This window comes from Acanthochromis polyacanthus, chromosome 11 (genome assembly GCF_021347895.1).
Source record: "Acanthochromis polyacanthus isolate Apoly-LR-REF ecotype Palm Island chromosome 11, KAUST_Apoly_ChrSc, whole genome shotgun sequence".
In the NCBI taxonomy this organism is placed as follows: Eukaryota; Metazoa; Chordata; class Actinopteri; family Pomacentridae; genus Acanthochromis; species Acanthochromis polyacanthus.
Genome location: NC_067123.1, coordinates 32508958 through 32531588, shown reverse-complemented (window position 1 = coordinate 32531588; position 22631 = coordinate 32508958). Strand labels below are relative to the sequence as shown.

The following is a 22631-nucleotide window of genomic DNA, read 5'->3' as shown; positions in this document are numbered from 1 at the left end:
CATTTAATTAAGATAATTTTGTAGTTTCTTTCAATTTAATTAATTTGTCCTAACTGACGTACAGCTGACAGTTTAATCTATATGTCTATGTTTATTATGATAACTATAGATTCACAGAGTAACAAACAGAGGTGGAAGAAAAATTCAGATGCATTCCTTAAGTAAAAGTACCAAAAACATTCCTTTACATACAAAAACCCTACATAGAATAATGAAAAGCATTTAAGTATTAGCAACTACAAATATTAAAGTAGAAGCAGTTCTTTGGTAACTCTGACTGATACACTCTATGCCAGTGGTCGGCAAGTGGCGGCCCGTGGGCCAAAACTGGCCCGTCAGGAATAATATCTGGCCCGCCAGATGATTTTGAAAATTTGATTTGGCACGGAGCCAAGCCAGTCCGTCACCGCAACACGAAACTCGCGTGGTCGGCTGCTCCCGGGCATTTCCGCGTTTGCGCTACTGGTCGGACACGGTTGTACCAGCCAGATTTCACTGAGCAACAGTGTGTGCAATCGTCTCGGGACTCGGGAGTCATTTTTAATACATCTGTGATCAGAATTGAGACGTGTGTCCCAAGCAGCAGCGATCAGCTGTAAAGGCTCCGCTGCTCGCGGTATCGGAGCGCAACCGCTCGCAGGTTGGCCCGCTGTTCCATTGTTTACAAACATTATGTCCCGAAGCCACATCTACTGACCCCTGCCCTAAACAGTGACATTAACCGTGGCACCTCTGCTGGCATCTCCAGAGGCCACTGGAAATGCCGCTGCGGCAGTGGCATCTCGCCCAAACAGTGGCATTAACCGTGGCACGGCGGCGGTGCCACAAAAAGTGTCACTGCTAGCTGCCAGTGCCACAAAAAGTGTCACTGCTAGCTGCCAGTGCCACAAATCGGTCTTGCCCCTACTGCCGCTGCTCGCGGTATCGCCCCCCCGCTCGCGGAATCGGAGCTCACCCCCCCCGCAGGTTGGCCCACTGTTCGATTGTTTACATTTTGTCCCGAAGCCACATCTACTTGCCGACTCCTACTCTATGCTGATATACAGACATCATAACATTATTACCAGATAAACATCTGTAAGCAGCACATTACTGTTGCAGCTGCTTGACATGGAGCTAGTTTGAACTATACGCAGTTAACCTTAAGGGACAGCAGATATAATTGAAGGGTGGTCTTATGATTATTGGAGAGGAAAGAACAAAAAGTTCAGATACAAAAAAATATGGACTTTTTTTTACATTGTTTATTTAAGGTGACAAATTTGATCACTTGAACATTTATGGGAATTAAACCATGTGTGCATATTTTACTCTCTTTTACTGTGTAGTATGACATTAAATTATTTATAGTGACAGATGATTTGAAAAAAAGAAACTATCTCTCCATTTTATCTTTCTCTGGTCTCTTTCAGCTTTGGCTTTCTTCTTATTTTATCAACACCGGAGTGGGAGTGCCCGACATGTCCCTCCAGTATTTTTGTCTGATTGTCCCACCCTCCTTCCTGCTATTGGTCAACTTGAGGAAAGCCCGCCTCTGATTGGATAAAAGAGAGTGTCTGTCATCGACGTCGACGTGTAAACCAGGAACTGTCTGTGCAAGAAGTGGTGTGTTGGCATTCTGGAGAAATTTGGATCAAAGTGCCAAATAACGGTCAACTTCGTGTTCCTGCGTGTCCAAATACAGCAACCAGACGTTTCCCAATGCAGAAATACTTCCACTGAGCGACACTTTCTCTCGAAAAACAAGAACAGCGTGAGTATCTCCGTGAATACAATGAATGGAAGCTGCCTGCAGACTACTACATCTCCACGGGGATGTTTTTACGTTTTATAGAGCTTTATAATATGTACATTGACTCAAAAACTAACATAGGAGGTCTGCAGATTTAGGTCTTACAGAAATTTCTAGAAAAATATTTCCTCTCCGTGTCCTACATAGAGAAAAAAGTGAAACTGCATGCACAGATGATGATCAGAAATCTTACTTGTGTAGTCCTTCAATAAACTGGTGTAGCAGGTCATTTGCACAATACTACCAGACAGTTGTACTAAATGTATCTGTTGTACAAATCAGTTTATGGTTTCAAATGTTCTGTTCTGCACAATTATCTCCCACACATAGTAGAAAACAATTGCAGTAACAAGTTTTGTCCAGAAAATTTAATCAACATCTCTCCAAAACAGTTTAAACACACACCTGATGTGTAATGTGTTCCGTTTTTGCAGAACACATTACTCAGCTAGAGCTACCTCATGTGTACTTATTCATTGGTTATGTCTGTTTGTTCTTCAGGAAACTGTATACTTTCAATGCACTTCATTTGTGAATTTTTAAATACATTTTTTAAAAAACATTTTTAGACATAGTTGTGTACCCTTGTGCCTAGCAGATGAAAACTTGGGACTTAACCCTCTAAACCTCATGTAGTTTCTGTTTTTTTTTTTTTTGCTCCTGTCTTATTTTTACTCATGCTGTGCTCATTTTTCACTGCAGTATAAATTCCCAAACTTCTATGGCTACAGCACTACCATGGTTAGAAGTAGACTGAGCTCAAAAATGTCTTCTGTGCTGTATAACGAATTTACTCTACCAATCATAAAAGCACTAAACAAAAAGTTGAATTCCTCAAAAACACCTGGAATAACCATGCACAACATTTTCTCTGGAAAAAAAATTGTGGTTCTACATACTATTGATACTGTACTATTAGCATTTTCCATTTGTTTCCATGCTTGTTTCCTATCTGCTCTGTTCACACACAGCCTGCATTTCAGCTGAATCGTCCCTGATGTTTAGTCATGTGACTGTTGATTACAGCCGAGTCTGTGGTGGCTTCTCAGTTCCCGAGAATCTTTACTTTGCCAAGGAGGTGGAGCCTCGTGATAGTTGTGTGAGGATCGGCGTTGGTTTGTCTGTTTGTCTGTTCACAACATTACTCAGAAACGGACTAATGGATTTTGATGAAATTTTCAGGAAGGCCAGAAATGACACAAGGACCTAATTGATATGTGGTGTAACATAATATTTTTAAAATTTTAAAAATATTATGTTACACGGCTGAGAAAGATAGGCCAACTCTTCCTTGGTGCGACACATTTATTTTGCAGGAACTGTAAAAAGATGCAAAATTAAATTTGCTACAGGAGCTTGATGCTGGGCTTCTTCTACGGTGTCAGCTACTGATCCCCAAAACACCACGCGCCCTCTGCTGGTGCAAAGGAGTATTGCGTCTTACCTCAAAATGCACTGCGACGTTTATAATGTTGGGAACTGCAAACCGAAACAGTAGTCAGTCTTGCAGTTCTCAACCTTAGATAAAATTAACTGGGGGGGCAACTATTTTAAACTTGAACACATGGTGCCACACAGACATATTGGAACTTATCTGTTGGGAATGATCCAAGCAACAGTGGATTAAATTGTGGGGGTGTTTCTGAGTCCCATCAATCCCCGCCATTGGCTACATATTTAGGTCACGCGATTCGGTATCCGTACATAACGTACACACGCGCAACACACACCTGTGTTCCACACAAGGTCATTTTGTTTGTGGGTACACATCTATATTAAATGGCTGCATTCTATAGTGCTGCGATTTCTGATGTTTTTCAAGATTTCAGCCCCCGGAAATGATACGACTGAACAGCCTTGTCCTCTGAGTGCTTTTCTTGTTTATTTATGTTTTTATAGGGGCTGGTTTGTGCAAGAGCTGTACAGTAGCTTGGTGGTTAGCTTTATCGCCTTGCAGGTAGAAGATCTCTGGTTCGCGTTTGTGGGATCTTTCTGCATGGAGTGTGCATGTGTGGGCTTTCTCCGGGTGCTTCCACCCACACCTCAGGTTAATTGGTAACTCTAAATTGTCCACAGTTGTGAATGTGAGTGTGTTGTTTGTCTCTATATGTAGTCCTGTGATGGACTGGTGACCTGTCCAGGGTGTCTCCTGCATTCACCCTTAATCAGCTGGGATAGACTCCAGCCCCCTGTGACCCTAATAAGGATTAAACAGTGTTTTGATCATGGATGGATGGTTTGTGAAAGTGACTTATTTTTGGAATATTAGAAATGAGACACAACGTATAAAATGAATTTCACAAGATGTCACAATTTTAGGCTTAAATTTGTTTTTTGGACAGAACAGCACTTCACACATAATTAGATCAAGGACTGTTGAAGAGTTGAATATCCAGTGATTCTTTTAGATTTTACAGTTTCTGGCTGATAAATGGTGCTGTTTTGGATTTTTGTTTTCTTTAAGGTACCATGTCTTTCAAACCTGCCTGCAAGCTTAAGCACTTTTTGCTTAAATAAATTCCATTGATATCCTCTGTGCCAGTCTGAAGCGTTTCAGTGTAAATTTTCCACGATTGGTCAAGAGCTAGATCATGCAGTTTGTCTGTCTTGTCATTTCACAAGAATGGCTACTGAGGTTCTGATTAATGGTGCTATGGTTCGTTCTAAACCACCTGATTATTGCAACTGTGTTTTGTTTGATCACTTATCTTCCTTTATCAATTGTGATGATTCTTGTGGATGGTGCAGACATTAACTCCAAATTTGTGATAGTTCTGGGGATCGCAAGTAATTTTATAACTATTCATACCGTTCCACTATTTGGAAATCACAAGTGTACTCAGTTTTGTTTCAGTGATCACAAATTTTCTAACTTGTGTGTCGGCTACCATGCGTGCATTGAATTTTGTTGCATTAAGTTTCAGCTCTGTAGCCTGTATTCTCAATACAGCCTCTCTAAAGCATTTAATTTTGATCATTTCTAAGAGGAAATGCTAATTGTCAACTTAGAAAAATAAAATATTGAATGATTTACTGTGTAAATGACCCAGCACAGTTGTTGTGTACTATGACATGTCTGTGTAAATTCCAGAGTAAGTGGACTCCATGCGATGATAAAGGCTTTAATTTAGTTGTTTTGGCATTTTAAGGCCTATACTACTCTACTACTGCAATGTTACGGCACAGTACAACATAGCTCTGAGAACCTACTGTGTCCAACTGTAAACATTTCATTTGGATAATTTCCTCGCTTCCTTTTGCCTTTCTCTCGCTTCCTCTAACTTGCTGACTCTGGTTTTCAGCTTATGGAGAACAATAGCCGTGCATACATCCTCCTTCTCTGCCGGCACGAACAGTGTCTGAAATGTAGCTGAAAACAGTGTTTTTAGTGTAAGGTAAAACTCTGGTATCTCAAGACAGCAGCAGTCTCCCATGAGAAAGTATCAGTCAGCACAGGCAGCCGGCCACGCTCCTTGAACATGCTAATTCAGTCTCCCTCCTCTATTCCCCAGCTGCACCTCCAGACTCTCCACCACTCTTGTTCTTCTTGGATGCACATAAATATATTTCTTTTCCTATTCACCTCTCTATTCTCACGCGTGCACCTGCATACACATTTTTCTCCTTGTCACACTTAAACATCGTCTTTTTGGGGATAATCAATTCTCATCACACAAGCAGGGCGTGGTGGATGTGGAGTATTATCCATCGAGGCATATGGATGGGAGCAGGTCTTTTCTTTTTCTTTTAATCATTCTAAGAAATCTTTTAGCCAGAAAACAGACCAGAATCATGAGAAAGCACAGTTATGCCCCTCGATTTATGCTTACTTTCCCCACTATTTTAAACAAAGGGCTACATTATTGATTGATGCAGTATGTTGTGAGGGAGCCTGTCTGGAATTTAGAGCAGAGAGTTCACTGGAGAAACAAATACGTTGGATGGATGCAATGAAACAAACACGCTGAGTTTAAGCACTCTGTAAAGACAAAATCCTTCACAGATGTAATTATTCTGGTGACTGTACATCTATACATGCTTTGACATTAATGCACTGCCTCCATGGATGGATATTTATTCTGTAACGTAAGTGTAGTTGCACGCTTGCACAGCTACATGTGAACCCTAAGGATACTATTTTTATCGTTCCTAGCGCTTTCTTTCTCTTTGTATCTTACTTCCGAGCTGTCAGGGTAATCAAAGCGAGCTCATGGTGTGAAGGGAAATGGTGTTAGACTAAATGAGATGGATAGGAAGCACACATACTGTGAATGTAACACAAATGGAAGGTGGTGAGAATTAATTTAATTATGTCTAGCAGATGTATGTGAGAGATAAACCATCTGCCTGATCAAACCTGACTACTTCTCTCTATATGTGATTGTGTATTAACTTGGATTCTTCCTGCAGCTTCCACAAGTTATCTCATGCTACAGTAACAGGAATGGAGCTGTATCTGTATTTGATTAAGCTAAATGCTCTGCTGTAACACGGACACCGGCCTGTGAAAGTTCTCTCACTTAAGTGTTTGTGTTTCTTCTCATCTCCTGTCAGGCCGAGGAAGGAGAATGGGGAAGAAAGATGCCAGCGCAACCAGATTACCAGTCGATCAGTACAGAAAGCAGATCGGTGAGTCTTCTGCCATCCCGTCGCATCACTTTGTCGAGCAACAGTAAATCAAATAACAGATTGGTTTTTGGCTGCTGATTTGATGTTGACGCTGGTTGGGAACGGATTTAAAGAAATGACTGCTTCTCTTTGTTTCATAACATAAAAGAAATTCTCTGGGCATGTGCCGTTAATGTGTCATACTGGATGACTGATAGTTTAATCAAAAGGATAATCAATATGTTAACTGACAATTAAAACAATAAGTTCTGTTAATGAGTTCCTGCTGTTTTTGGTGACAGCTGAGGTTGATCTTATACATGTTGTGTAACTCCGTTCTGACAAAAATCATAACTCACTGCTTGATGTGGGCAATCTTACCACAATGCAGTAATCAATGCCCCCTCATAGAAACAATCATACATAATAAATCACATATACTATGGTATTGGGAAGTTTTTGAGGGTAGTTAGTTTTACATTCATCCCAAACTGCGCAACAGCCCGAATCTTAAAAACCTTTGTCAGTGTTGGCTGTGTAGGAGTAAGTATCATCTTTTTTTGCGCAGTACTGGAATTCTTTGTGGTTTGCATTGGATTGAAAAGAAACTTAAACCAGATTCACTGGATTAGATCCAGTATACAACCTGTGGAAGTAATTAGAGATGAACAAGGAGCAATCTCAGGTGACAGACATTGAATACCACGCTTTAAGAACTGCCTCTTTGATATTACGTCAGAAGCTGTTTTGTCAAACTTTAATGCCACTCTAATCCTTGAGTATTTGGTTTTCCCATCTTTCCTCTTACATCACAAAGGCCTAACTAAAGCAATATGGCTGAAATCAATCAAAAGGTTGGTTGCCTTTAGCGTGCCAACCGTGGCTGTTTGAAGATCACAGCACAGCTCATATCATGTCTTTTTGTTTTTGTTTTCCTCTTATGGAGCAAAACCAAAAGGTTGCCAGTGGCAAAGCTGGATAATGATGCAAACACAAAGAGAATCTGTGTTGGCCTTTTGGGCTTAAAGGTTTTATTTCAAATCCCAGGAGTTGTATTGTTGACATTAAATGTGAACTTAGTCTTGTTAGACACTAAAGTTGTCCAGTTCCTGATACAAGGAGGATATTTTTTTTTACATAATGGAGAAATGGAGTGAGACAGTAAAGCATCTTAGTAAAGATCCTGGTGGTGATCCGTATCATCATCATCATGATGAAGGTAAAACATTTGCAGCTACACTATAAAGGATGAGCTGAAGAGTGACATAATCCATATTAAATTTGCAAAGCGAACAGTTTTATTTTGGATAGGATTGGGTAGAGTTTGTATTTTAACAATTTCCATTCAGATTTTGCTCATCGATTCCAGTTTGTAAGGAGTCCCGATTTCAAACCTTTGAGGGGCAGACTTTTGGGGTTACTGTAACAGTGAAGTCCTGCTTTAATGTTATTGCATGAGTAACAAGAAAAGCACTCAGAGAGCACAGCAGTCCACTAAGGCTGCTCCGTCGTTGTATGACTTCCAACGGAGAGATCCCAATAGGTCTGCAGAAGTGGATTTTCAGTAGGATCGCAATCATGTGATAGCTGACATAGCGTCCATTTGTTGTCATAGTAACAGTGACGCTGCACCGCAATCTCGCAATGATACAGAAATCTTTAACAAATCTGTGGATCCAGACTATAAGCCACCTCACTGCCAAAACCTAATCAAGTGGTCCTTGTGTCATTTCTGACCTTCCCTGAAAATTTAATCCGGATCTGTTATTCTGTTTTTGAGTAATGTTGCACACGGGAAGACAGACAGACAGACAGATTAACAGATGGACAAACATACGCCGATCGTCACATAGCTCCGCTGCGTTCCATGGCAGAGTAATAATAATGTCATGATTCAACATTATTTATGTATTACAGTTTAACAGTCATCTCAGATATTGTTCTACATTGAGAACTTCAAATTTTATTGCTATAGTGAATTTTCTTGGTTGTACTTGTATACTTTCACCTTAAATAACATTTTCCATGCAAGACTTGTACACCGTAGTACTGGTACTTTTTTTCACCAATGCCTGCCTCTGTCTGTCAGGTTAAACAAACGCGTAATAATTACATAAAATATTATAGGTACTATGTTTCGTAACTGGTGAGGTTTGCACAGCCACAGCCTGACTGCACATCCGCTTTATTGAAGGTGGCAATGCAGACCAGTGGGTTTGTTGTGGGAAGTGAGAGGTATCAACATGGTGCTGTAGTCACAGTGATGTGTGGCTATAATGGTAGTAAAGTTACTTCAGTCAGCTGTAACATGTCTGGATACACAGAGTAGTTACTGAAAGTCTGTGTGTGGTTTTTGCTGCATCAGAAGAGAAATAATGAATCCCTGTTTGTGTCATGTTAATCCCATCCTTGTAAAGTGTTTTGTTGCAGCGTTTGTGCTGTACATCTGCTAATCAAGCAACCCAGAAACGGCTGTGTAGGATAACAGAATAATGCTAGACTCATGATTTATTGAGACAAATGCATTAGGAGAAGGGAAGACATGCATGCGTTTGACTCGCATGACTAATTGCGCAGATTGAAAGCAATACATACATGGTAGGTGTTTGCAGTACACATCTTATAAAGTAGTACAATGTGTTTAGGAACAGATAAGCAGAATCCAAATTAAGTATTCTGAGTAATTTGTTCAGAATCAGAACTTTGAAACTGACTCCAAATTGAAACCAGTTCCCGATGCCTGATCTTGGATTTATGTACATCTGCACATCCCCAAGTCTTTGAAGAAGTGGTTTATATCTCTTGTTAACTGTCACTAAAATGTTCTGCATTTGGCAAACAACATCAGTCGGAAGTCATCCAGTGCCAAAATGCAGAAGACTTGCGCTCAAACTATTCCATCAGCGCGCATCATGATGCCAAAGTATATCTACAATGGGGTGAGTGCCTACATTTTATGGCCATGGAAAGTCCAACAACCACATTTGTTTTCAGGTCCCTTTTTTTTTCAAGTCATGATTCAGCTTTGATCACAAAGTTTACTGTGACCATTCTCTTAAAAGTCTGAAGAGGGAAAAATTCTGAGAACTTTCCATGAATCAGCAGACTCAAGACACAAAGAAGAATGATGCAAATCATTTTTAAATGCCAACTGAGGCCAACAAACAAAATAGTTACAAGCTTTTAGCCTCTTTTGTGGAAAACAAGATGAATGTTAAGGTGTGAATCAGAAGTATTCTAGAACCAGAAAAAGCTTCATACTGTATACTTCTTGTGTAAAATGCCAAATAATGTTCAATTTTATTTAGTTGTAAAACTAAACACACATGTAATTTTTGGTCATGTGATTCACAACCACAATATGTATTACTGTACACTGTATTGCAAATAGGAGGCAACAAGTAAAGTTCTGCCATGGCCAAGTACTCTCTAGATGTCTTTACTGTGTAGTTATAGCGTTGCTCTGGTTCCCTTCCTCCCAGTGGCCGATTGTTTGTTGGTCCCTGGTGATTCACATCCTCACAATATTCCAGGTTTTATGTTTCCTGGTGTTACTTCTATGTTAACAGGATTCACAGCCGTCTGATGGTCTCTCAGGGCTAAAGGTTTTCTGTTGATCCATGTTTGCATTTTGCCTCTTTTCAATTGCATACAATTACTTTTCAATTGCTTATTTTCTTTTCATGTTATTTTACCGTCAGTCTGACAGCAATATTTGTCAAAGTCAGCCACATTATAACCTGTTATGAAAATTCCCTGTCTTTATTACTCTACCGGGCTATAAAAGAAGGTTGACTTTTGCATTCGTTTTCACATTATGATAAAGAGTAGGATTATTTAGCCTGTAGATTTCTCTTAACCATGTGCCATTATGTAAAATCCGCCAGGTTCAACAAATGAGACACAAACGTGTAGTAATACAACAAGCTCATCTCCCACTGTCACATCTCCTTTCTGGACTACAGAAAGTCAATTTTTTTTTCACCCATTTAGTTTTTTCCCCTTTTACAGCACATCCTATCAATTGAGAAATATGTAACACAGCTGTCAGGGATGCTCGTCCCATCTCTATGGCCACCTTCTTCCAACCCCTCAATTTCAACCGTTTTCCCTTCTTTTTCGAGAGAATGAGACCGAGAGTGGGGGGGGGGGAAGGTGGAGAGAAACGAAGTCTTCTGAGATAGCATGGGGCTTGTTCTTCTGAGAGCTGGAATGGGCGCACACGTGGTAATTTGAAATCGTAATAGGTGGCTTTTTCATGGCACATCAGCAGTAGTCCACGCTGGTTGTTGAGCTGGACCATCATCTCTGCTGGAGTGCTTTTGTCTTGTCAGATGGCCATCAAAGGGCTACTTCTGAGTCTCCTCTTTAAATACCATTATTAAGCCTGTTTTAACTGACTGCCTACTGGATAGGTAAAGCTAAAGTGTTCTTACATAAACGTGCGACTGTTCACACTGCTGCCTGCTGAAAACTAGAGGAAACTGCAGGTTAGGAATTAGTAGCTTCAGATGGTGTAATTTCAAACTGTAGAAGATCACACCTGCAAACATTTGTGCTGGTGTAATATTTCACCCCTGTCTGTAGGCCTACTACAGCATATCATTAAGGTATGTCTGTTTTCCTCTTGTCATTACATCATGCATAATCTTCAGTGTTTTACTTTAAATCTCACACAGATTGCAAGATTTTACTGCCCTTCTCCTCCACTGACAGAACAAGGAATAAATATTTCCCATGTGTCTGGCATCAGTCCTCCAGTTCTACCACCCTTCATTCTGGCAGATGCCAGCGATCCGCACCATGTGGTCACTGACTATTTGGCTGCCATGCTGCATAGACACAGAAGCAAAGCAAAGCACGAGAAACTGTCAGACACGCTGTCAGTGTGTTTCCTGAATTGTCCCAGGGCGCTCAGAGAGTACTGGATGGTGGGCTGTCTGTCCAAATCACCCCGTCGTTCTGCATTTGGTGCATATGTAGGATGGTCGGTCCCCATAGACGCAAACATGCACACATATTCCACAGTTAGTATTTTCTTTACGCATTCACACACCTGTTTGCTGCCGTTTCACCTTTATGACAATTGTTGTATAAATTTTAAAAACCTTAGAGCAGGGGTGTCAAGCTCATTTTTACTTCGGGGGCCACATGCAGCCCAGTTTGATCTGAAGTGGACCAGACCAGTAAGTACATTCTAAGATGTTCACATTTCAGGAATTATCTTTTCACAAAACATTATAGACAACCCGAAACACAAGTGAGACAAAAAAGAAACCCAAAACAACAAAAACATGAGACAAATGACAAAAGTCAGACAAAAAAAGACAAAAGAAAGTTAATTTTTTCAAAAATGAGACATAAAATGACAAAAGAACAATGAGCAATCTCGTATTTGACTTTATGATCAAAACAACTTGTCAAGGTCTAGACATAATTTTAAATTTAAAGTTTTGTAAATTTAAAATCTGCAGTTATTGTCTTTGTAATTCTTACAGTTTACAAAGTCATCATGTGGGCCGGATTGGACCCACTTGCGGGCCGGTTTTAGCCCGCGGGCCGTATGTTTGACTCCCCTGCCTTAGGGCCTGTTAACATTTCAAATATTTACTATTGATAACATTGCCTTTACCTGTTTATAGCATACAGATAAGGCTCGTGCAACAATCCAACCTTGAAACATTTTTCTTTAAAGCTAACAGTCAACCTGCCAATACTTCTGACTCGACACCTTATGAAGATGTCCCACGCACTTAAGAAACTGAGAGTCCAGCAGCAGAAACTGTGAGAGCCCACTTTAAACCCAAGTGGCAGAAAAGACATTCACATGCTGTAAATGTGAAACTATCGATGGAGTGGGTAAAGTGCTCCTTTTTTGTTAGCTCAGGGAGGAAAAGTAGCTCAACAAGAGTCCCCAAATACGAGCAGAACGGCCCTCACAGAGCACAGCTGGAGCCAAGATCACATTTTCTCTGTCAGCAACAACTGCATGTGAAAAGTCATATCGGCGGGGCCAAAGAACAGACCGGCCAGAAGCTGCATTCCCAATTACAAGTTGTTCCACGTGGCCAAAAATGACATTTCAGGTCATCGGCTGAGAGGAGTGATTGATTTACTTCAGGCAGATCGTTCTCCTGATTTTGAAACAGATGATGGCATCTCCAAGCATGACAAATCCTTGTGTGATATGGAGAAGACACTGGGGGGTGTTTTTACGAGGTGGCTTGATGAAAATCTGAAGGGCAGTGAATTCATTTGAATCATTATTGATGAGACTGTCAGCATTACAGTGGAAAATAAATTAATTGTGCATGCCAAGATTGGAAACAAGGGGCGAGATCTAGACTTTCTCTGTGGGCAATTACAACGTGCTGAAGTGAATCTGAGAAAGCAGTAGAGGTGCTGGGAGGCAGAGGAGTGGAGGTATCCAAGGTCGTGAGTCTGAGCCGAGATGGAGGCAGTGTGCTGACAGGGAGGCATGCTTGAGTTTGTGCTCTGTTGAAGAGAGAGAATCTATTCTTGATTTTGATGCACTGTATCGCTTACCAAGCTGGAGATGCAGGTTTGCACATCCAAACCAGGGTTGTGCAGTATACTGTCACATTGTACCTACCACAACTACTTTTGCTGCTTGATACAAAAACAAAACTTGCACTATTCTAATTTTTTCAAGAATAATGTACAAGAAAAGTTTGGCTTATAGAACATAGTGTACTCTGACTTAAAAATGATTTTAAAATAAACCTTTATTGGCAAAACATGGAGTTTGCTCCCACGCAGGCTTCACTTGTGTACAGCAGAGTGAGCGAGGAACAGGAGAGAAACACTGTAAAGGAAATGCAATGACAGTTGTATGGAAATACTTCAGCTACAGAAGGGATGATGCTGACCAAAAACAGGTGCTCTGTCTCACAATTACTGTTACCACACGGCCCAACGGGACTTACAGTTCGATCTTTAAAATCAGCAACATGAAATTTTGTATTATAAGTGCAAAACCAGATCTGAATTCCATCCAATTTATTTATTTTTTTAAGTTATTTTTTTATTTTTGATGCAAATGCACTCTACAAACTCACTTAATTCATTATCAAATGAGTAATTGTTTTCAAAACAGATTTATTCAAGCTATCCGACGAAAATTGCTGTATTTTGTTGTCCTCTCATTCTGTTACAGAACAACAACATATTGCAATGTCAGTTTATTTCCAATGTTGTGCAACCAATTCATTCATTTTTTGAGAATTATGTAAGTAGAGAGAGAGTTGCGTTTGTGACCTGTCGGTCACTAACTGATGAAGGTGCAACCAGTTCTTGTACAGCGCAGTTGTTGAGGAGTTACTTAGTTTTTATAGGTTTCCACTTACCTTTCATTAAACAGTCAAATTGATTTGAAGTTATTGTTTTTCGTCAGCCTGTTTTGGTGTATATTTGCATGTGCAACAGAGGCTGTCATTGAAATGTGGTTTCAGGTTTGTCTGGTTGTGCATTTCAGACACTGTCTTCCAAGGTGAAGCGCTGTTGTGTGCATCAGCTTTTCCAAACATTACAGCAGTGGCAATGTAATTGCTTGCATCTGTAAAAGTGTTTGGTTTAATTAAAACGTGTATCACTTTACACGATTAGTTAATTCTTTCTTTAGAGAGCAATCCTGGCTTGAGGTCACATATCTGCATCCAACAGAGAAGCACCGGTCTTTTTTGACATTTTTGAAACAGAGCACAATTTAATCTAATGAATGGATAAGTGGCTTTAGGGTAATTATTGTATTGCTTACTGCTTTCAGAACCCAGAACATTGCATTTTTAACAACCGCACAAATAGGCTAACATTGAAAATTAGGTTTTACCGCTTGCCAATCAGAAAGAAATGCCAATCAGAAAGAAAATGTATGTTGTTATATTTTCACAGTCACACAGAGGTGAAGAATTTTATATTTGTGCACATGCTGCTGTGTGGCTACAGCATTGGATGAAGTTATTCAGTGATCTGCCTCATGCCGGTCTGATGATGAATAAGCTTCTGTTTTAATCAATTTCGCTATCTATGCATATGCAACACACATATATATCACCTGCAAAGATGATATTGATTAAAATGCAGTGATCTATGCATGTATATGTGTTCTGCAGCATATTTGTCTGTTTCAGGTCTATATCCTTTTGTAAGCTTTCTATATAGACACACACTTAGCATTAAAGCTGCTGCTATTCTGCTAATGTGCTGCTCACTCTTTACCTTTGTGCAGACATGGCTTTTTGACTCATTAAAGTGTTTTTAAAGTATGTGGTACACTTGTTGTTGTGTTACTGTAGTGGATATTTCACATATCTGACATATAATTACACCTACAAATGTAAAAAAAAAAAAAAAAAAAAAAAAAAAAGACAGGAACTTGATAAAACCATGCCCTCGTATGGTTTAGAAACATGCTAGCGTTTTCATTTTCTTGCGATCCCTTCAAATGTCTTCATTACGTGATGCATGACTGAAATGTAGGCAGCTGAAGTGTACGATTTTGCAACACGAGGTAAATTACAATACATCACAACTGCTTTGCTCTGGCCTTGAATCATGACTTGCCATGAGACATGTGACAGTTTTACCATGATGCTGTCGCAGCTTGTTTCCTGCCTGACAAGCCCATCAGAATTTTAACATTGTGTAAGGAAATATTTTAAACTCTGTAAAGTAAAGCACATTAACGGCAAATAAAATGCTATCTCTGGGATGCCAGCATCTGATCCAATCTGACCAAAAGGCATGAAAGAAAAATTTGATTGTTACCAGGAAAAGTAGTTTATCTAACAGGTGTGTTGTTGACTCTATCCTCCATAATCTATCTCTTCCTCCTGAAACAACTGTCAGTTTACCTTATGTTATAGATTGTCTTATATATTCTGTTATGATAATGTTATTTGGACCAGTGTTTCACTCTGTAATGTTGTCTTTTTTCACCCTTCATCGCTTTTATTATGCAGCCTATCTGACAAGAATGAATTTACTACCATACTGTGAAAAATTTGTATTTATGGTCTACAGTTAAGTGTTTATCATATTTTAATTTTTCCCTGGGTTTGAAATATTTATAAACACAAGCGCTTTTGACATGTAAAGAGGATATCTTCTGAAACTGAAGCATATTTGTGGTATTAACTCAGTTATACAAAAGGTCAGATTTCCTTAAGTTCTATCCTTTTTAGCTGACACTTAAGTAGCTGTTATCTGCTTATGAGAGGCTTGTTAAAATGATTAAATTCCACCTATTGTTCACCTGTTATAAATGTCAAAATGTTTCCAACAAAAATGTAATATGAAGCAGCATAGTGATGGTGGGAAACAAGATACAGAAAAGATGTCCAAGTCTAAGACACCAAAATTTCACAGTAGATGACTGAAGAAAAGTCGAAATTATTGATGAATTCAAGGTTTATTTCTCTGGCAGCAAGAGAAGGTTGTAGCTAAGGAGTTGAACAGAAGAGAGAATTACAGCGCTCTGGATAAACCCTCAATAAAACATTGTGGGAATATTGTGTCTAAAGGGTGTTTGGGCTGTTTCTAACAGAAAAAAAGTAGCCTTCATTCTTCACAGACATGCTTCATCGTCAAGTTTGCATCTTTGTGGAGAGGGAGCAGCAGGATCTTGAGCCCAAACGCACCTCAAAGCTTTGCAAGAACTACTTGATGACCAAGGAAGTTATGCATTGACCTTAGTCCCACTGAACCTTACAACTACCCCATATAACACGGTTTATTGGGTTTTGCACAAAGTCCTCACAGAGTCCTTGTAGCTCGAATGTCTGCTGTCATTAAAGCAAAAGAGGGTCATGGACATTTTTCAGAGATTGAACTTTAACTCCAACTGTTTGGATAATATAAAAAAGCATTAACGTGGTATTTTTGTTCAAAACAAATGCATAAAGAAATATCTGTTGAGCTCACACTTTTCTACCCCACTGTATGTCACAGGAACTATTAGTTTTTCTTTATTTTAACTGTGGAAGTTTACTGTGATATTCTTAGATGTCTTACATCTGCCATCTTCAATTTAATGGCCAATTTCTGACACAAATCACATACCCTTCACCCCCTTCTTCCCCTGAGTGCTCAATCACATGTAACTAATTTTAGCTAATACCCCCTACCTGTCTCATTATGCTAAGCAGAATAATGGCTCAAGATAAAAACTCATTTCTCGTCTTCATCAGACACCATTTAAAGGTAAACGCAGTGACAAACAAGCAAGACAAGCCCTCGGAGTCCCGTGAACGTTCCATCTAATGGAATGCTTTCTAAGTGGTGTGTGGGAAGAAGGCCACTTTCCCTTTCCTCATTTCCTCTTGAAAAAAAATCAGTGATGACTTCAATGAAAGGCCCACTCAGGGAAACCTCCCAGCAGGCACTCTAGACCGTCTTACAGGGGTTAATGCTCCTCTGAGACGTGGCATTGTTGTTGCTGTACAGGAGGACAGTGATGCCTTTTCAACATGGCAGGCAAAGGCAGGGAGGGATGCGTATAGCCCAGCGTAGGTAGATAATTGGTGACAGAAAGTGTCTACAGCGCTGGTGCAGCAGGGGGAGCAGCAATGACAAATAGGAGTGCTCATAAGCCCAGTGCAATATCATCAGGGCCATGTGTGTGTGGATGTGTGTGTGCAGTCTCCAGATCCACACAAACAAGCCACAGAAGAAAGACCAACGTGAAGTCATAAGAAGCACAAAATAACACTACAATACCTTCCACAGCCTGATGTAATTCTCTGGCATAAATACTTTATATCAACTCTTCATACTCTGACTTGGTGTTCTGATTTAGCTCCAGTTAGTACTGATTCTTACCAGATGGTTATGCGTGTATTGGGTTATGATGAATTTTTCCATGTTAGCATAATTTCTCCAAGTAGACATGGAACAAGTTTCTCCCTGCGATTAAGAAACAAACCAATACAGGTGTTTTGGAAGAAGTTTATGAGAAACATTTGATATACTGAAGACATATACATATGCTTGTGAAATTTAAACCCAATCTTGTTCAAGTTTGGACATTGTTCAGACTTTTGAGGATTCTCAGGTATTTTGATGCAGAAAAAGGCACAAAAGGAGCGAGGTGGCTCAGTACTTAAAGAGGAACTTCGTTTTTTTTCAACCTGGGGTCTGTTTTCATGTCATTTCATACACGTGAGTGATGGAGAAATGAATTTTCGACATAGCTCCAGTATTTAGCCAGGCAGGCAGCTCAGCAGCTCAGCTAGCGAAAAGTATGGGGCAACTTGCCCCCCGCGTCAAAGTCTACCCTAACATGCTTTTTTTTCCCCCCACACTGACTGGCTCGGATAGTCTCAACGAGTGTCCCACAACATACTAGAGATGAGAAGTGAACGAAAACCTCCACATTACTTGGCGATCGCTATTTGTTGTGGTCTGTATCCAAATCTCGGGACGCTAGAAAGCAAATGTCGTTCCGAAATCGCGCGATAGCTCGCGCCAAAACACCAGTGAGGGAAACAGCTGTTTGGAAAAAAAGCACATTAGGGCGGACTTTGACGCGGGGGGCAAGTTGCCCCATACTTTTCGCTAGCTGAGCTGCGAAGCTGCCTGCCTGGCTAAATACTGGAACTATGTTGAAAATTCATTTCTCCATCACTCACATGTATGAAATGACATATGAAAACAGACCCCAGGTTGGAAAAAAAACGAAGTTCCCCTTTAACACTGTCGTCTTGTACCAGAGGTGTAAACCCCAGCAAGGGTCAGGGTTTTCCTGTATGCAGTTTGCATGTTCTCTCTATACATCTGCAAGTTCCTTCCATGAGCTGTGGTTTCTCCAGTCATCATAAACATGCCAAGTGCCCTTGACCAAGGCGCTGACTTAGAGTTGAGGTTGAACCCCAGTGGCTGACCAGTGCTCCGAACAGGATGGGTTAAATCGAAACAATAAATTTGCCAGAAGAGATGAACAGCAGAGTTAACTGGTATCACAACAGGAAGTACAACTGTTCAGTGGTGGTTTTCAACTTCAATTCCAAGTGTTTTCTTTCATGAATTGGATGCATGACACGGTGCAAAATAGAGATCATGGATTTTCTGCTCCTTTTATTTTGGACTTATACCTGGTTTGCATTCTTGTTTTTTTTTTTTAACTGTATATTACAAATGACACTTCTCAGATATGCTGGATGTGAAGTATAGCACAGAAGTATTTAATTTTGTGATATTTTAAAGCACAAAGGCTCAGACACTCGGTCATGTAAAATCGTGAAATCAAATTATTTCTGTAACCTGTAGATTTGCTCAAAGCAGAAGGGAGAAGTAAATATGTGCTTTGTATTAATTGTTTTGCTCTATTCATTTTCATTTACCACCTCTATTAAACCATTCTACATTAGAGGAATGATTTGCAAGCAGTTTTTAAATAGGAGTTAATTGAAGAAAGGCATCTTTTAATAAACTCTATGAATTTTTTATTCTGATAGCGACCAAGGTAACAATCTTGTTAACTGAAAATTAACAAGATCGCTGCTTTGCACAGCTTTTTTCTCTCTCTCAGCCACTCTGTAATGAAAGATGGACAATCCTGAGAATGAAATGACAGTAAACAGGCTACTAGAGAGAAAATAGAAGTAAATCGGGCAGCTATGGTAACAGTCAGCGCACCAGCTTGTGTACCTCCTACCTTCTGGAGTGACCGAGTTGTTCAAAAATGAGATATTGTGCCCCTTTCAGAATAATACTACAAAGATGGTGCATTTTACTATGACTGCATAAACCCTGGTTTTAGCCTGATTCTAAATGGACTTTCCAGTTTTGTGAGTTAATCTGCTGATGAATCTGCCCCCTACAGGAAGAAAACTCTCTGCATCTGTAATTGATGGTGCAGAGCAGAAGAGTTCACAGCACAGCAGCAAATACAGACATGGCTAAGTGTGCAAGATCTTTCTATTGCGTTTAACTTTCTCTTTGAGCGATCTTTTTATATGGAAATTGTACTAAATTCATAGCACTGCTGTTGCCTCTTCATGTGTATTGTGGGTTTGTCTGACATAGCTGGGGTAATAAAAGCAGGAGTTTAGCAGTACAGAGCAACAGCTTGGATATGGCTTTGAAATTACTGCTAGTTAACAGCACGCTTTAACAAGTTGTATTTTAGTCACAATTTCAAACTCATTTCAGTGTGTGACAACAGAAAAATATCTCAATAAGAAATAGATTTTTTTGGGATCTCAAGTGCATTTAAATGCAGTATAAACTACCAGTCAAAAGTTTGAACACACCTTCCCATTCAATGCTTTTATTTGTTTGTATTATTTTCTACGTTGTAGATTAATACTGAAGATTAACACTTTTTTACAACATAATTCCATATGTATTTTTTATAGCTTTGATGTCTTCAGTATTAATCTGCAATGTATAAAATAATCAAATAAAAACCATTGAATCCAAACTTTTGACTGGTAGTGTATGTGAGAACAATGTTTAGGATAAACAAATGGATGTAAAAGACAAGATAATGGTAACATTAGCCACATTAGCTGAACAACATGCTAACACTAAGGATTTTTTGTGGTGAGGCTGCCATGAATAATGTAACTAATCTACTTGGTCTTAGTTCCTCAGATGCTGGGAGTGCATGAAGACTCTTGTGTTCCCTCTTGCAGCCAGAATGTTTGCGGTCATTTAGCTATTTTAGAGTTAACAAAGACAGCTGTAAAGCAAACAAACCTGATGGACTGTGAGGCAGCTGGCCATTCTGAATGGCAGTGGGCAGTTAGGGGGAAAAATTATGCAAGTTTTTTGGTTGACAACTGTTGGTTCCTCAGATCTATGTAAAAATCTGTTTGGCTTATAAAACTGGGAGGCTATCTGCTACAAAAACACAAAGAAAACAAAACACCCTTTTTAGCAATCTTGTGCAAAATGTGTTATATGTTCTAATTATCCCATGTGTATTTATCTTTTAATTTTTACCCTCCTCACTACGTACCTTGTTTTTTCCTGCAGTGTTTGATGGCGATCCCTGTAGTTTTCTCACATCCGGCCATTTGCAGTCTGAAAATCTTTACGCCATTTGTGTGAATGGTGAACAACCTGAGGTGCCCTCCAATCAAATTTTCCCCTCTCTACTTTCTGACAAGTGGAGGAGACATCCAGTAGCCCCCTAATGAATTCCCACTAGCTTGCTGTCTGCTCCTGGCAACATGCTCCCCATTTCTATTAGCCTTCCTCAGAGTCAGTGGGAGGTGAAGGAGGAGTTCAGAACCAGGAGGGATGGAGGAAGAGAGAAAGCGATAGGAGCTGAATGTGAGATTTTACAAAGGAAATTGGGGGGGTGGAGGGGGGGTGAGATAGCTAAAAAAGAGAGAATGTGTTGTGAGAGACAGCAAATACTTAACACCGGGATAATGGTCATCTCCTGTTTTCTCCATGGCTGTCGCAAGAAGAGAAAAATCTCTCCTTGTGTTATTCAGCGGAATGTTGCACTGTCTGTTTGTTGTTCACACACACACACACACACACACACACACACACACACACACACACACACACACACACACACACACACACACACACACACACACATCTTTACTCGTCCTTCCTCCTTGCTCATTTTCTCTTTTCTCTCCCACACCCTTTCCAGATGGATATAGACAGTTCCTTTCCGTCTACTTCTCTTGATCCCACTTCCAATGTAAATGAGGCTTAATTGGCTGGGAGTTAAAGCTCCAGGCGTCCTCTGCATGTCACATCACCAATTGAGACAACCTTGAAGCTGACCCCAGGGCCTTGCCCATTGATTTCCCAGTCTTTACATTCAATGTTAACACATCATACCTAACCTCAGCTCTCACAGTAATCTTGCCTTAATCGCATCGAGATTTGACCCTGCACCGAAATTCTAAAATAACCTCTTTTAATGACTTGCCACTATATGTTCATAACCTGAGCATATGAATAGGTTCTCACAAAGGTGGAAGAGCCAGGGCACACACACATGCACGCACACACTGTTCAGCAAGCTGTTGCCTTTCCACCCTATTGTTAGCAAAGTTCCTTTTCCTGCAGTGTGTTGTTTCTAATTAGACCAAGACAGCCGGCTCTGCCTCATGTAAAGCTCACACATATACACACACATAAACACACACACACACGCTTTGCCAGGTGGCCAGTTTGCCCACAGGACTCACCCTTGAGAGTTGAGCCTGTGGGAAGTCAAGTAAGCACAGGTGAACTGTGTGCAGCTCAGGCCGGAAAAAGATTTATTGCATTTTGTATGTTGTGACGCGAGGGTAAAATCAGAGCTTATTTCCCTTGTTTTGTGAACTCCCCCATTCTAAGCAGGCTATTTTACTTAGGAGTTGGAGTAAAACTTCCAGCAACAATGCTTGTATGCTTTTCTAGCGGATAGTTATATGAGAAGATCAATACATCTCTCACATCAGCCAAACATGAAGCTGCAGCCAGGAGTTGCTTAATTTAAAGACTGGATACATGGAAAAAGCAACCAGTCTAATGGTAACTAAATCTGCCTACAAGCTCCAAGCACACGCTACACCTTGTTTACATAATCTTCACAAAAACTGAAGTGTAAAAATGAAAAATGGGCTATTTTGGGGCTAAGTGAGAGTCTGTTTTTTGGTTGGACACAGTAACTTTGTGCAGTCTCTGCTTGCATGGCAGCAATAAATAAAATCTGTTCCTCAATATGAACCATTTTTCAGTCATTTGATTGAAGTGTGTGATTGTTATTTTATCATTAATTGCATTATTTTCTTTTTTCAGGTAAGCAGGACTACAAAAAGACGAAGTCCGCCTTAAAGGCCACTCGGCTCAAAGCTGAAGCAAAGAAGAGTTCCTCTGGATTCAGGGTGAGACTGGCCTGGAGTCTGTATCCACATGTATTCTCTATTTTCCCCTTGCCTGTCTGTCTCAGCCCATCCCCGATTCTGCTTGCCTGTCTGTCTGCCAAGCATCTTTTTTCCATTTGTCTGTCTGTCCAACTGCCTGTTTGAGAGTATGTCTCACTACATCATTTTTAATATCCCAGACACTAACTGTAGCATCTCACAATGAAACAATCTACAGTAGATCTACGTATAAATAAATGACGTGACCGTTTCTTTGAAGTTCGGTACAAATTATTAAGGAGAAGAAGGAATAATTCTGTCCTCCGCAGAATGGAAAAATTCAACCGTGTCTCAAAAAAGATGGAACTGGCAGCCTTTCAAACACATTA

The 22631-nt window shown here is 40.1% G+C and overlaps 1 protein-coding gene across 1 annotated transcript in view; it reads left to right on the top strand.

Annotated features, from left to right (window-relative positions):
- Positions 1–1547: 1547 nt before the first annotated feature.
- Positions 1548–22631, top strand: part of triqk (triple QxxK/R motif containing) — a 32899-nt gene continuing 11815 nt past the window's right edge. Inside the window, exons 1-3 of the mRNA XM_022197822.2 lie at positions 1548–1753; positions 6347–6421; positions 22178–22263. Coding sequence (XP_022053514.1) covers positions 6361–6421; positions 22178–22263 — 147 coding nt within the window. The 5' untranslated portion in view covers positions 1548–1753; positions 6347–6360. The remainder of the gene's footprint in view (positions 1754–6346; positions 6422–22177; positions 22264–22631) is intronic.